Source organism: Oratosquilla oratoria, chromosome 16, assembly GCF_046742065.1.
Source record: "Oratosquilla oratoria isolate Oo_2021 chromosome 16, ASM4674206v1, whole genome shotgun sequence".
Taxonomy (NCBI): domain Eukaryota; kingdom Metazoa; phylum Arthropoda; class Malacostraca; order Stomatopoda; family Squillidae; genus Oratosquilla; species Oratosquilla oratoria.
Window position 1 is genome coordinate 36723002 of NC_134792.1, and position 16448 is coordinate 36739449.

General features: G+C 37.8%; 1 protein-coding gene across 6 annotated transcripts; it reads left to right on the forward strand.

Annotated features, from left to right (window-relative positions):
- Positions 1-1483: 1483 nt before the first annotated feature.
- On the forward strand, positions 1484-15957 carry LOC143033904 (calcium-responsive transcription factor-like). Of its 6 annotated transcripts, none has more exons than XR_012967203.1 (9): positions 1484-1604; positions 4629-4883; positions 6020-6189; positions 7968-8060; positions 8178-8336; positions 10825-11048; positions 11242-11353; positions 14127-14214; positions 14286-15957. XR_012967203.1 is itself a non-coding variant. In XM_076199540.1 (8 exons), exons 2-8 carry the CDS (start codon positions 4676-4678, stop codon positions 14354-14356), a joined length of 1023 nt encoding a protein of 340 aa, XP_076055655.1. In that variant the 5' UTR covers positions 1484-1604; positions 4629-4675; the 3' UTR covers positions 14357-15957. The 6 variants fall into 6 exon arrangements, 4 of the variants coding, with proteins under 4 accessions (XP_076055655.1, XP_076055652.1, XP_076055653.1 ...); XR_012967202.1 differs by having other exon boundaries at positions 14300-15957; XM_076199540.1 differs by lacking the exon at positions 14127-14214 and having other exon boundaries at positions 14300-15957.
- The last annotated feature ends 491 nt before the right edge of the window (positions 15958-16448 follow it).

Genomic DNA, 16448 nt, shown 5'->3' on the forward strand with positions numbered 1-16448 from the left:
AGGAGGGTGAGGTAAGGGGGGGGGTTGTAAGCTCCGTACCAGCCTATTGACTGCCGCGCGTGAAATAATGTCAGGAGTCCACTTCCCTTTAGATAAATCAATATTGGGGCATTCCTCAATTAATGCTGATTCAACTGCCCCAATATTAATATATCTAAAGGGCAGTGGACTCCTGACATTATTTCACGCGCGGCAGTCAATAGGCTGGTACGGAGCTTACAACCCCCCCTCACCTCACCCTCCTCCGCCACCCCATTTTACCCCGTGCCTGAGTAATGCCAGCTGTCCACATTCCTTCTCTTTTCTGTAGCTTATAAGTCCCCTTTGTCCTCTGTCTTATGTACTTTCCTGAAGAGGGCTACAGTTGATAGCCGAAATATAGGAATCTTCTTTATTCGAAGTTTATTTTCTCCGACTGTGGGTTTCCTGTGTGTCATATACATATACATATATATATACATATATATATATATATATATATATATATACATAGATATAGATATATATATACACACTCGTGGCGCAGTGGTAAAGTTCCCAGCTGCCACTACGGCGGTCCGGGTTCGAATCCTGCCCAGGCCTGATATAATTTCAGTATTGCTGCGCTGCGAGTTGTTACTCCAACTCGTGTGTAAGGTCACAGACCCATAGATCGGTCATATATAAGCTCTGATCTCTTCTGAGAGGGAAATAGCGGTCGATCATGAATCCAACATGTGATCCATGAATAGAGTAAATCACACAGTATACGGACAAAATGTACCGATCATACACACTAAGCCCAATGATCAGATAATTCTAATCTGATTCTGGTTCTAAACGCTCAGTCAGGAGTCAGTTGTCGATTACGACTCCAACACATGAACACATAGACACCAAGATCTAAGGAATAACAGGTCTAACCACTTCCGACCGAATTTCGAGGGAGTTGGCGCAGCGGGCCCGTGAACGTCACCTGGCTGTTCAAAGTGGGGTTCACGGGTCCTATAGCTGTCAGTTGAAGCTGGTCCGTCGTTCGGGTAGGTTGTTGCCTTCGTTCGCACCGCTCCACGCAATTAGTTATATTCTGACAAATATTATATAAAATATATATATAAAATATTATAGTTCCTGTCTATATATATGAATATATAAAATATTATAGTTCCTGTCTTCCTTGGCGTTTCACAGTTTTCTTCAGTGTTTCACAAAGAGAAAATGGACCCAGCCTAATGACGTCAGAAGCTGCGCAGAAGAATTCAAACGGTCTGACCTGTATATTTAGACCTTGATAGACACATACTGTAGACACATAAACACCTACATTACCACACTTATCTGTGTATGGTTGTGGAAATGAAATATTAAGATTTTTATATATTCAATAAGGGCTGAAACATAGTTATGAAATCACTATAGTAAGAAAAGACAATGTCGCCTTTATAGCCTGACTTTTCCAAGTATTTATTTTAGGTTAGAGATAAGATTCATATTCTCAAATGATGGCGGTTATTTACAAAGTACTAACAACATGCAGCGGGAGTCCAAACTCGAAACTGATCGATCACGGTCTTTTGTTTACATTGCAGTGACATGTCTAAAGTGGTGATGTTGTTACTTTAATGGTACATAACTATCCTACTGTGATCAGTCACTAATATTTCTGGAAATAGTTATATAACAATGTCACTATTATCACACCACATAATTATTGGTGCGTGTGGACCTTTTCTATAGTGTTCATTGTGACATATTTTGGATGTTGTGGGCCTTGATGTTATCTAAGATGGTTAGATGGTCGCAAAAGAATTGTAGAATTTTAAAGGGCAGTTGTGGATAATGAGGAAGATAATTGTTGTGTTGGCAGCAAATAGTGACAGTGCGTATTGTGATTGTAGGATTGCGGTCCTTCTACTTAGAAGACATGAGTGTAATGCAAATTATAACAAAGAACAATGAAAAATTAAAATCGGAAACCGTTAGTTTAGTAGTGGTACTTTACTTAATCTGAAGATGAAAATAAGAAGAGCTGAAAACGATCGAAATAGCAGCTGTAATCCAAGTTGCATCCGTAATGGAAGGATGTACTGGTTCAACGAGATGCAGTAGATCATCTAGATGTGGAAAACTTCATCAGCAAAATATTTGCTATGATTTCTGTGATAAATTGAGAATGTTTACATTTACTAATCATATACAATGAAATACTGGTCATAATATTATTTAGAAATGTAAATAATGTGTTAGTAGTAAAGGAATTAATCTCATTGGCAACAATTACTGAATATTTGAGTGCACATCAATCAAGGTTGAACAAATATAATATTCAATAATATTGAAGATTATCAGAGGAGTGAAAAGGGAAAGAACAAGGAAAACTTTATATATGCCTATATAATGAAGAAGAAATTGAAGATCATTTTGGTCAAAACAGGCAATGGAAACATCGAAGCAGTAAATATATAATTAATGAGCAAAGTTGAACCCTAGGTAGAAAATGTAAAACAAAATCAAAAGGGGCATTTGATATGATTGATGAGCAACAGAAACTGGAGGGGGGAAAAAAGAAAAAATAAATGTGACAGTCTGTGGGAAATAAACTATAAATGTTAAAATGTACACGCTTCCTTTCAATATATACAAGCAGCCCTGTAAGGAGCAATTGTTCTTCTATTATGCTGTTTGCATCTCTTTTGTCTTCCTTTGTAATGTACCCAATCATTATGATATAAAGAGTAGTATCTCATTAAAGAAGAAATGGTTATTTGATTTGATGAAGAACTACTTATTTTAATCTAGGAGTAACCAAGAGCATTTATATTTTAAGATGTACCCCAGCTATTATGAAGTCTGTATATGATAGGAGAAATATGATAGATATAAGGAAAGAGCAAAATACAGAATATACACAGGAGATACCAATGTTATAGTACATTATCAGGGTTTCAGTCATAGTGACAGAAATTGGTCTGATGTTTTATCAAAACCCTCCATTTAATGTTGTCATATTTTGCTGAGACTTGTATATATGTATTTTGATATGTTCTTTCTAATAGTTAAACCGGATAATACTTCCATTATTTTTTTCTAAAATAATGACCAGATTCATAATATTCCACCAGTGTCACTTGCAAAGCTCATGATCATGAAGTTTTCTATTTGTTGCACTGCCCTTGATCATGAAGTTGTATTTCTTTCATTACCCTTTCATTAATGGTCAACTTAAGTAGAAGTCTTCTGTGCCTTGTTAACAAATATTGTCTTTGCAGTTCTTTTGGCTAATGGAAGGGCAACTTTTGCTTTATATATATATATATATATATATATATATATATAGATAGATAGATAGATAGATAGATAGATAGAAAACTTAATGTTCAAGAGCAGTGCAACATAAAGACAACTTCATGATCATGAGCTTTGCAGATAATACTGGTAGAATATTACAAAACTGAACTTTATTTCATAAAAAAAATCAGGTAAGTAGTATCTGGTTTCACCATAAGAAAGAACATGTCAAAATGCACATATGAAATAAGATATGACAACATTAAAGAGAAGATTTTGGTGGGTTTCACTTAGTTTTGATAAAGCATGAGACCTGCAGAAATTGTACCAAGGAATAAGAGTGTACAAAATGTAGCCAAAATCATAAACTGGTTGAATCCTGAATAAAGGTGAATACACAAACTGTAAAGATAAGATAAGGATATGAATTGCAAGGCAAATTGTATCAACTGTCCATTAAATAAAGAAGAAAGCAGTTTGATCAGGAACTAAGATGTGGAAGATGAATATGAATAGTGAAACAAAATAGTGAAAATGTAATCAAGTCCTCAGTAATTAACAAGGCTTGCTTGAGGTTTACATTCTTGAAGGAGGGCAGCAACAAAACCCCAACAGTAACATTAATAATGTCACTATTAGAGAACTTATATCTATTCCCATCTGTGATTAGACAACAATTTCCTTTTCTTTGATTGTCTGGGCTTGTTTAGTTAATGCCCAAAACCATAGATGATGGTATTGCCATTACTATGGTGGTAAATCAGTGCTTGAAACAACAATACATTGTGTCATATAAGCATTACTGATAGTAAAAAGAAAATTTTGGAATTCCTAGCCAATATTTGGCAAGACTTAAACTAACCTAACCTCATATGATCACCTAAATGCCACTTTATTTTTTCATTCCACCCAAACACCTGTCCAGTGAAGATAGATATGGTGCAGGTAGAAAGAAAAATATGAGTTATTGTTTCTGTTTCTTGGAACATTAGCATTAAATATTTTTCTCCACTTTTAACATAAGGAGAATAACAAGTAACTGCTTCCATCCTGTCTCTCTTACCAGACAATGACAGAAAGATGCACACTAATACAACACAGACAGCAATCCAGTATTTCTAGAAAGATCTATGGAAAGGTCCCACAACCATTACTACCTTCTGCAGGCCTGTAGTTTCCAGTCTGTGAAGTATGAGGCAGTGATTACTATTGTATGGAATTGTTACCCTCAACCTTACGGCTGCTGATTTCCTTCAGGAGAAACCCAAGACAGCTTGATAACAGATAATACATAAGGAAATGTGGACATTTTTTAATGTTCTCTGTTTCAGAAAGGATTTTAATTTTCTTTTCTTTTGCAGGTTATATATAAAATGGAATGTAATTGTTAAAACTGAAGCAGCTGTTGATGAATAGTGGAACTAATGAAATGAATGATCCACCTGTCATTACACTGGACACATTTCCAAGTGCATCTTCAAAGTTCCATCTAATTCATGAAAATTTTGGCTATACTGAAACTCTAGAAGATGCATATGATGTTGTTAATGAGCATATTGAGAAGACCTTAGCCAGGTTCACAGTGTGGAGCTCAAGCAAAGACTTTGGAACATCTTGTAAGTTTTATTTTTACCCCTGGAATAGTCCAGAATATTTTTCTTGTTTTTCTTCTTTTCTGTTCTTTTCTTTCTTACTTCCCTGGACTCATTACCCAGCAGTCAATCTTGGAATTATAGATGAAGTTGGATTGTATTCCTTGTGTAGAGCAAGATACATTTGTTTATAGTCACATCCTGTAAAGCCCATGAAGTTTGCTGTACTTCTACAAGCAGAAAACTATGAGGGAAAGTATGAACAACATGCAGGTAATTTTAAGCAACTGGCACCTGGAAACAATCAGACCATGAGAGCTTTGAACCAGTGATTGTCTGCATAGCAGCTCTCAAATGAGCTGTTGTTAGGGACCATTGACAGATGCTGGCCCTTCAAGATTATCTTTCTCAACTTTAGCTGTATCTCTGTCCTTTCATTTAAGAACTGACAACTGGCAACTGCAATCTTCTACTATGATAAGCTGGTTGCACAGGAACTATCTCATGTTGATACAGCATGGAGAACTGTCTAGAGTTTCATCTTTGAGAGATCTATGGAAAATCCCAGGGAACATTGCCAGCCACTTTGGGGCTGCAGATTTCTAGTCATTGAAGCTCAAGACAGCAACTACAGGAATACCTCACTATACAACCGAGTTGTGTTCCCAGCTGACTGGTTGCAATGTGAAAGTTTGTATAGCGAGGTGGGTTTTACATGTAAATAAGGGGGTTGTGCTCATGGACCCTGTCAATCCCCTCCTCAATTTTTGCCTAGGGCTTTCACATACACCCAACATTTGTTTTAGCTACTTTATAGCACTTGGTCATATAGTGAGGTATTCCTGTATTATATTGCCTCTGATCTAAGCAGTGGGCAGGAGACAGGGATGACATATCTTCCACAAGGAGCTAAGATAGAAGTGACAATGAATGGGTTTTGGATGGATGTAGTTGGGTGAAGGGTGTATGCTTTGACTTTAATTGGATATTTATATGGAAAAGGGTATAATGATTACATTTCAAAATAATCAACCAAGAAATGAGTGATATCGTTGTCAGAAACATGATTATATTTTTGAGACACATTTATAAGGTGCAGATTTTTTTTTTTTTTTTTTACTTAAACAAGGAATTTATTCATATTTCCTCTACTGTCACAGGCTGGAGTTTGAATAACCATCGCATACAGTGGGAAGAAAATGGCAAGTACCAAGGGGAAAAGTTTGGTTTTGATGGGATTCCTTTTATATATGTGGGTACACGAGTGTTGGAATGCCAATATGGAGTTGACCGCAATTTGGGACAGAAAAGGAAGTGGAAAGAAAGGAAGGTTAGTATATACCTTATTGTGTCTACTCAGTTATAATATATTGGAAAGGAGTTATATGCATGAGATCATGTCTCATTGTCTTTGATTTAACTTCCAAGCTATTACAGGTGTTAATGTATCTGTATGGAAATTTGTATTTCTTGACAACCTTTTGAAGTTTCTTTTTTAACTTCTTCTCATGAACTTGCAAGTCTTGTCTCAGTTCATGAGGTCTCTGTCAATTTTATCTATCTATATACATACATATACCAAAGACTTTTTCCCCCTTACAAGGGAGGTAGCCAAAAAAATAAAGGCATAAAATCCACTCCTACCCACTCTATCCCCACATACTCCACTCCCATTCACCCCCCTCCATCCCTCCTATCTTGGCCCTCTCCTGGATGACTGGTCATACCTGCATCTTGCCCACTGCCCTGGGTCAAAAGCAGTGTCACAAGACACAGCACATCTATAGCAAGGGCACTTCATTAAATCGACAACCCCCCCTCACTCTCCGTCCCCTCATGTAGAAAAAGAGAAGACGAAGAGAAACCCCTTTGAGCTATATCAAATTATTTTTTCATACATACTCCCTCTGTCCCAATCCCCCACCCACTCCCTTTCATGCATCACACTATCATCCATACACACCCATTCTCCATTCACCCCTATATTTTGTCTTCTCCCATCCTTCCTCAAGAAACATTCACTTTCCCAATGCCTCTTTCTATTTCTCATTACACATTTCAATCCCCCAAGGCATTTACTTGCATCTCTCAATCTTTATTCTACCTCCACCTCCACTCCTCCCTTTCCTGCCACATTCGCACCCAAGTATCTATATGTCAAGAGCTTTTTCCCTCCTATAAGGGAGGTAGCCAAGTCAGAGGCAACCTATTCCCACTCATTTCACTCCTTTCCAAACCCTCCCCCCCTCCCATCTCAAAGCTCCTCATGGATGACTGGTCATCCCTGCATCCTTTTTATGTCCAAAGTACTACTATGATGTCACCACTTACTCTTGTCTTTTCCAGTGATGGTAGGTCCATGATTTACTTCTGTTATTATATATAGTATCTGAAGTAAGGAGTGGGGAGTTGTAGCAGGTTTTCCCAAGGTGTCATTGAGTTTACAGAAAGACAAAGGCTACAAAAGAAGCACTGTCCTCTCCTAAAGCCAGTACCCACAGGAAGAACAAACTATTGCAGTACCCCCCTCCACCTAGAGGTCCCACAAGTTCAGTATTGCCAAATAAAATATTGGTTGGGTTTTACAAAATACTACCATCCTGATGGTGACATTGATTAAATGTCGGTGATGCTGTATACCAAACCACTTCAACATTCTAGCCAAACCACTTCAACATTCTAGTCTTTCCTATCCCAGAAATTTGTAGTAATTAACAAATATTCTTTACTTTAAAAAAAAAAAGTAGGAGTGTATTCAGGGATGGAATGGGTGGAAATGATTTTATGCTTTTTCCTTTTTGGCTACCTCCCTTGTAAGGGGGAAAAAGCCTTGGTATATGTATGTATGTATGTAACAAATATTCTTCTGTAACTGAAACAAAAAATTGCTCCTAGCACTTCCTATCATTCAAAGATTTCAGCCCAATAAAGATATACTCATGTATTGTATACAGCAGCTTCTCTTTCTCTAAAAGCTTGATATAAACATGAGTATATACTCTACCTTTGAGTGACAACTTTTTTTCCAAAATGTGAATTTATTTTGTACTTTGTTGGAAAGTAATTCAAATACATTTTTATTTTCTATTTTTCTTCTGATCATGTTAGACTGAAGGAGATGTCCTCTTCCGCAAAAGTAAAAAGATGAACTGTCCTGCAAAAATTGTTCTGCGGGAGATTGTCAAGTTTCCTATGTACAGAGTAAGTACACTACTGTACCATACAGAATTTGTATTATCCATTTGCAGCATGGTAACTTGTATGTCATTGCAGTTTTTGGATTCCTAATTATAAAATTTAGGGATTGTTCTTATATAGGTGACTCAGAACAGTGAATGGAAGAAGAAGCAGATGTCCAGGCTACTTCGAGAGGCCATTTTGAGGGATGAGTTGGTGTGCACGGAGAGAAGATTTTATGTGGAACTTCCAAGACTGGAGGATCATCAGCATCAGGAAGCAGTAGCCAGTGAGGGGAAGGTAAATATTAGGCAAAAAGCATGTACCATAAACAGCCAAAATTAGAGCAGTACATATATTAAGTTCATATATACTAGTGGTATTTGTTATAGGCCTGAGAAGCCTAAAACTTGGTTTAACCCCTTCCATACGGTGCCGCACACGTAGGCGTCATGGACTTAGATCTCGGTGGCAGCAGCCAATGCCAGCCGTACGACATGTCGTAATAATACTCGCATCATAAAATATAGTCACCGCTTATATCGATCGTTCTCTCTTCACCCGTGAATTTTGATAACCATAGAAAATGCGATTACAAAAGAATTAGAAAGAATGTCATTATGGAGGGGCGACTACAATAAATATAATCAAGACGCCGATATGGCAGCCTCATGAATACACTCGCTCCCCATGACGCCTACGTGTGCAGCACCGTATGGAAGGGGTTAAAAAAAAAAAAAAAAGTCAAACAGATTCATTCTTGAGTATCACAAAAAAAATTATCAAATCATGTGTATACTGTACTAATTTTTCCCCCCCAAATATACATTCTCTCTATATACCTAGGGTTTTCTCCCCCTTACAAGGAAGGTAGCCAAGTTAAAAGGAATGCACACACTCCCACTATCCCCCATTTTTACTTCTTTGTTACTCTTTAATTTCACTATATTAACTCATTTTGGGCACCCCAAGCACTCTCCTTCCTTCTCAAATACCAACTAGGTATTTGTCTTCCTCCAACTTAATGAAAAAGAGCTATTCTCCAGAACTCATTTGAGACGTCCTTTTCAGTCGGTAGTCTGTCCGTGTGTGGGTCTATGTAAGTGCATATGGGCCTAGGAGTGCGAAGAGTGTAGAGGAAAGGGAGGCTTGTTAGATAGATTTAAATGAGTGTGTCAGGATTTAGGGAGAAATGTCAATGTAGCAGTATTGGGAGATCTTAATGCTAGAATAGAAAATGAACCAATAGATGGAGTGGTTGGGAGGTATGGACTGTCAGGAAAAAATCGTAGTTGAGAGTTGATGGTGGAGATGTGTTTAGAGTTGATGATAGCTAACTCAGTGTTTGTGAAGAAAGTCAAGCATAAGTACACATGGAAGAGGGTGGTGGAAGAAAGGGTGGTTGATAAGGCTTTAACATACTATATAGTGGTATCCAGAAGAGTAGGAAGATTTTTGGACATGCATGTTTTTAGAAGAGAGAGTTGGGGAATATCAGATAATTTTTTGGTGGAAGGTAAGTTAAGAGTGGAGGATAGATGGAGAAGAGGAAAAGGACAGAAGGTAGGGAGGTGCATAGAATAAACTACTTAAAGGAGAAGGAAAAGAAGGACTACAAAAAGTTGGCAGGAATATAAATCCATTAGCAGAAACCTGCTAGATAGTTCTACACAGTTACATCTATACATCTTTACATATTGCGAATATACATGCTTCCACTATAAGGATTAAGGAAATTAGTGACAGAGTTTTGGAAGGATTACAAGAGGAGAAAGTTGAAGGTAAATTTGGGTAAAAGTAAAGTGATGAGATGTACATGGGGAGAGAATGGCAGAGATTTGGAAGTGAGTATCAAAGAGGCTGGAAGAAGTGGCTAGCTTTAGATACTTAGGGTTGCATGTGGCAGGAGAGTGGAGGTGAAGGTAGATTGTAGAATGAGAGAAGCAAGTAAATGCCTTGAGGGATTAATAATTATAATGAGAAATAGACATTTGGGAATGGATGCTAAGAGATTATATGAAAGGGTGATTGTGCCAACAGCACTGTATGGGGCAGAGATATGGAACATAAGAAAGAGGGGAAGAGTGTAAATACGTTAGGGATTAAATGTCTGAGAAGTATGGTAGGGGTACAAGGTAAAGTGAGGAAGAGAATGGAGGTGGAATAGGAGATGGGAGATAGGGATAGTGAAAAAAGTATTGGGATGATTTGGACACATGGAAAGAATGAGTGAAGAAACATTAGTGAAAGATGTGTGGAAGGCAGAGGTTGATGGAGTGAACATGAGGGGACAATCAAGGAGGAGATGGATGGATGGGGTAAAAGGGGGCATTGAGCAAGAGGGGGATGTCTGTTGAGGAAGGAAGGGAGAAGGCAGAAGTTAAGGGTGAGTGGAGAATGGCTGTGTATGGATGATACTGTGATGCATGGAAGGAAGTGATTGGGGGATGGGGGTGTTTAGGGAGTGGTTATGTGTGAATGATATTTTGACACAGCCCATAGAGTCTTCATTGTTACTGCATGAGAGAATGGAGAGAGGGGGTCACCAATTTAATGAAGTGGTCTTGCTGTGGATGTGCTGTGTCTTGCTGTATTGCCTCTGATCCAGGACAATGGGCAAGGGATGACCCATCATGCAGGGATGACCCATCATGCAGGAGGAGCCAAGATGAGAGGGAGTGGTAAATGGGGGTGGAATGGGTGGGAGTGGAATTATGCTTTTTGACTTTGGCTACCTCCCTTGTAAGGTGAAAAAAGCCCTTGATATATATATGTATGTACATTTCAGATAAGAAGTATTGAACACGTCATTGATGAACGACTGATGTCTCAGGTAGAAATTTTGGTGATGCAAGGGATGCGTTCTGTTGATCAGCTTCAGCAACATCTTGTCTGTTATGTTGAGAATGAACTGTTTGCTAATGAAACACCGCCACCTCGCCCAAACAGGAAATATTATCCATCAAAGAAAGATGTGAGAAGACTTGCTTACTATGCCAGATTAAAATGCAGGTAAATTTCCTTGATATTTCAGCAGATCAATCAGTCAGTCAATCTGTTGCCCCTGGTTTCTCTTGTAGAAGACATGCAGCCTTGAGGTAACTAGCAGCATTATCATGCAGTTAAGTAATGTTTATGAAAATCTAGCTTGATAATAATTATGCACTTACAAGGTTATTAACTATACCATAAAATTTATTTGCAGATGTAATAGATCAACTGGTTGTCACACAGCCAAGGATTCGGATAATGTTGAAACAACACACTTGAACATCACAAGGGAATTGTCCGACCATCAGGCATGGGATTGTACTGCTGTAAGTTCAGAAGCTAGTTATATGTGGAGTGAGAAGGTTAGACACCTATTGCAAGAGATTGAAATGGCAACATATACTACTAATGAAAATGAAACCTTAGAAGCTGTGCACACTGATTTAAAACGAGTCTTGGATAAACTTAAAGGGTCTTCTATAAGTGGAAATCATTCATCTTGTGACAGCTCTCCCCTGAAACATTGTACAACCCAATACTCTCTTCCTTGTGATAAAGAACAACCTGATATTATAATCAGTAGATTTGAAGAAGCATTTCTTCCTAATCTGTCTGTAATACATTTTAGTTGACAAATTGCTTCCCTAATATGCACATTATGATTTTTTAGTGTTCAATTTTTTAGTTAAATCCAAGAAATAGCATTGTTTATGCCTTATCTAAATAATAGTAATTCTTTTTTTACTTTCTTCGTATTCTTCTTCTTGACTAGTAAGTTACACTTGGAAATGGAAACACAACAGTTTGTATCTTCAGTTTAGTGGCATACTGTACAATTTAGTTTCGGGTAATGTAGGATACTTTGTGTATTTAAGGGTGGGAGTAAGATTATAAGAGGTAGTTTTGTTTAAGGATAAAGCATAGTACCTGTAACATACTTCATAGTTTGTTTTAGCCAATATTGAGCTTAGGGGCAGTCTCACAACCAATGGCCAGAAGTCAAAATTATTTTTATGCTCAAGAGTATAGACCAGATGCAGAATCCAAGTGTCTTAACAATATGTGTTCATGCTAATGTGTTGGAAATCTGTGATCTTGGAACAAAATCTTCCAAACTTGAATTCTCGACTTCCTCACACATATTATGAATTATTCTTTAGCAACCAAAATATTTTAAATATCATTTATATCTAGTCATATATTTTCAGTGTGTAGATACAGTCTAGTTAAACTACTATGCAACCCCATCCAATAAACCTCACATTTTCAGGAGTATATAGGCAGAAATGGCCCAACTGATATCATGTAGTACTATGAAGTAAAAGCTAACATACCTTGGTATTAATATCCCATAACCTAAAGTGGCATTAATCATTGCTAGTCACCTGTTTAGGCATACAAAATACTGAGCACCCAACCCATTACAATAATCAATGGAAATTAGTTTTAAATAAAATATTTAATCCCCAGTAGTATACTGTATATTTACCCATATTAGATATGTCTCTGTTTTGGGTAGAGGCTGCTTAACATTTGTGCAGTAAATACTAATGGACTTTGGGTCATACTTTTTAAACCTCTTGTGAAGTATGGTGAATGCTTTCTCCCATGAGAAAGTAAAATTCTGCCAAATTCATTGGCTATACATATGAAAAATATTGGTACAATTTGTGCCAGTAAGCCAGATAAACTTATTAGAAAACCAGGTGAAATTCTCTCTTCTGATGGTAGAAAACATTTGCCAGGGCTATCAAAAGGGTTAAAAGCATGATCCATAGTGACACCTGCAGGTAAGAGTTGCACAGCATTCTTTTATGAAGAATAACCTTCACTCATAAAGAAATGCTATCACTTAATATTACTTCACTTCATTTCTGTTATCCTCCTTAAATCTATTCTGTACCACATCCATGACTACTTCCTTTTTACTTAGCACCTTATGTTGGAGGACAAGAACATCACCAACTTGTTATCCTGCATATTACAAAAGGCATTCAATCACTCCATTGCCCTAGGTCTCTCTTGGAGGAAACCCATGACTTTCAAGTACCCAGCAACAGCCACCAGACTGTCATATGAGACACTCATGGAAGATATTTTGTGTTGTACGGAAAAAGAGGTAGAAAGGGGAAGTTTAAATGTGTTTGAGATGAAGTGTGTGAGAAGTATAGTAGGGGTTACAAGATTGGATAGAGTGAGAAATGAGGAGAGTAGGGGTGGAAAGGGAGCTGGCAGAGGACTGATGAAAGATTATGGGGATGGCTTGGACACATGGAATGAGTGAAGAAATATTAGCAAAAGAGGTGTGGAATGCAGAAGTGGATGGAATGAACTTAAGGGGATGACCAAAGGTCAGATGGATGGATAGTGTGAAATGTGCATTGAGCAAGAGGATAATTTCTGTTGAGCAAAGCAGGGGCTAGTGAGTGGAGAATGGTTGTGTATGGATAATATTTTGATGCAGCCTGAAGGGATTTCTCCCAGTCTTCTCTATTTTCTGCATGAGGGGATGGGAAGGGGAGTCACCATGTAAGTGAAGCAGCCTTGATGTGGATGTGCTATGTCTTGCATTGCTTCTGACCCAATTGGAGGGCAGGAGACAGGGATGACTTTTCATCCATGAGGAGCTAAGATGAAGGGGTTATAAATAAGGGTGGTGGATGGGAATGGGTGTGTACCTTTGACTCAAATACCTCCCATATAAGGGAGAAGAAGTCCTTGGTATATAGATAGTCTGAGAAAAGGTAGAGGGGATAAGTATAAGATGAAGTGTTTGGCATCATAAAAGGCTAGGGACACCCTCTTTTCATAATTTTCTTCCATGTAGAGTCTGGGCAAAACAATAAGATTTGCTCCTTCCAATACAACTGTAGTTATTATACAATGTATTGGTTGTAGCAATGTGAATCACATGCATAAATACACAATAGATTCTTAGAACCTTACCAGTTACTTTGTGTTGCATAGGGTTCATTTTTGATAGTTTAGGCAATTTTGAGATGGTGAGATTGATTTAAGTGTCTCAGAAGAATTATATTTTTATGTATGTCATGGGTGTACGGGGACCAGAAATAATTCACAAAAAGTAAACTTTTGCAGGGGGTCAGTGTCCTCTAACCCTTACAAAAAATGGGGAGTTAGGGTATGTGATTCATCGAGTCTATATAAAAGCAAATCTTCATAATATGTAAGTATACATCTGTCAACAACATTATGATATATTTCAACTTTTTATTTTCATAGTAAATAAATGCAAAGTATGAACTTAACAGGGATTCAAGTCTTCCTCTTGGAGATCTTTGACAGTACAAACCCGATCAATGACATGAACCTGCAAGTCTGACATGGTGGACATCAGAGAGAATAGTATCCCTGCCATTCATCTTGGAAACTTTTTCATCACCTTTGCCACTATCTGGAGCCCCCTATGGAGCTGACCCTCAGTCTCCAGACTAGGCCCAAGATTTCTATCAGCTTTAACTGTATTTCCTCCATCTTTTCACCTGAAGAGAGCTGATACCCAGTGACTGTTCCCCTACCACTACAAGAAGCCAGTGACGCAGACACTAATAAAACAGACAATTATCCAATACTTCTTACCAAAGAGATTTACAGCCAGAAGACTGAAACCTGAGGCAACAGTTGTCAGTATTACAAACCCTCTCAAAGTAAGGCACACTGAAGACAATACTGTGAGTTAAATACTATAATTGTTCAAAATGTAGTACACTGTGGTTGAAGTGTCATCCATAATCCGAATAGGAAGGCAAGGAACAAGGCTGACATTTTATCCTTGAGGTGTTGAGACAGGAGGGGACTAAATATGTTTTAATTTTGTGTAAAAAAATGTGTTCTTTTATTTGGCCATCCCCTTAAAAAGAGATAAAGCCTTTGGTATATGTATATAGTATATCAACATGTCTTCTACACAAGTAAAATAAGGGCAACAAAAACACATTTGTGAGAAAAAAATATCAGTATATTTTAGAACAAAATAGTTGTATTGTACTTAAAACTTCCAAAATATTCCACATTTCAATTAAACAGTTGTCTCATGATAAACTTTGGAAAAAAAATTAAGATCCTTTGAAAAATAAATTTTTTCTTTCAAATAAACATTTACAAAACAGTACAGAGAATTAAATAAGTTAATATGTAATTTCAAAAGCAACATATAGTTGAAAGAATATATATATATATATAGATTTTTTCCTTGGATGCTTTTACCTGCAAAGCAAGGTAAGACCTTGTGGAGGTGAGGATAGGTGAATAACTCTGGGTGGTGAATTGATGGCTGGTTCCTGTCCTGAATCCTGAGGTGATTAAGGAAGTTAATGACAGAGTTTGGGAAGGTGTGTGAAAGAAAGAAAAAGATAAATGTGGGTAAAAGTAAAGAGATGAGATGTACAAGGGGAGAGGATGGCAGCAAATTGGAAGTGAGTATTAAGGGAGAAAGACTGGAGGAAATGGATAACTTTAAATAGTTGGGGGCAAATGTGTCAGGAAAGGGAGGAGTGGAGGTGGAGGTAGAATGTAGATAGAGAGAAGCAAATAAATGCCTTGGGGGGATAAAAAAAAATGTAAAGAGAAATAGACATTTGGGAGTGGATGCTAAGAGGAGATTGTATGAAGGGGTGATTGTGCTGACAGCACTGTATGAGGCATGGAAGTGGGTGGAAGTTAGGGAGTGGTTATGTGTGAATATTTTGATGCAGACTGAAGGGATTTTTCCCTGTCTTCTCTTTTTCTGCATGAGAGGGGGGTCGCTGATTAAATGAAGTGGCCTTGCTCTGGATATGGTGTGTCTTACTGCATTGCTTCTGACCCAGGGCAATGGGTGAGATGCAGGATGACCCATGGGTGTGAATGAAATGGGTGGTAGTTGAATTATGCATTTTGACTGGCTACCTCCCTTTTAAGGGGGAAAAAGCCCTTGGCATATGTACAGTATGTGTGTGTATATATATATATATATATATATACATACATACATACACACATATACCAAAGGCTTTTTCCCCTCACACGGGGGTTAGCCAAAAAGAAAAAGGCATAGAAACCACTCCCACCCATTCCATTTCCTATATATTCTACTCCCCTCCACCCTCCTTCCTCCCTCTTATCTTGGCACCTCCTGGATTTCTCTTTCATATAAACATATCTTACCCTCTTGAATATGATGACGTCTATGTATGTGTCATAAGCCATGAATGGGGTATACGAGGATGCCAGAGTCAGCCTCCTGATTGTATTCAGTTGCAGATACAAGCCCCCCCCCCCCCCAACACCCTGATTCTCCTTGGATAAACACTTTTTAGTGCGAATTTATGATTTGAATTATATTTGTGAATTATACATGACTTTACATACAATTACGAGCAAAACAGACTTAGGTTTCTGGACCAATCTCCAAGCCAACAG

What these genes read in the sequence shown, in the direction of transcription:
- LOC143033904 (XM_076199537.1), top strand. Translation starts at nt 4,676, where the DNA reads ATGAATAGTGGAACTAATGAAATGAATGATCCACCTGTCATTACACTG. An exon ending in CAAAGACTTTGGAACATCTT is followed by an intron (nt 4,884 to 6,019) that starts GTAAGTTTTATT and finishes CTACTGTCACAG; the next exon opens with GCTGGAGTTTGAATAACCAT. An exon ending in GGAAGTGGAAAGAAAGGAAG is followed by an intron (nt 6,190 to 7,967) that starts GTTAGTATATAC and finishes TGATCATGTTAG; the next exon opens with ACTGAAGGAGATGTCCTCTT.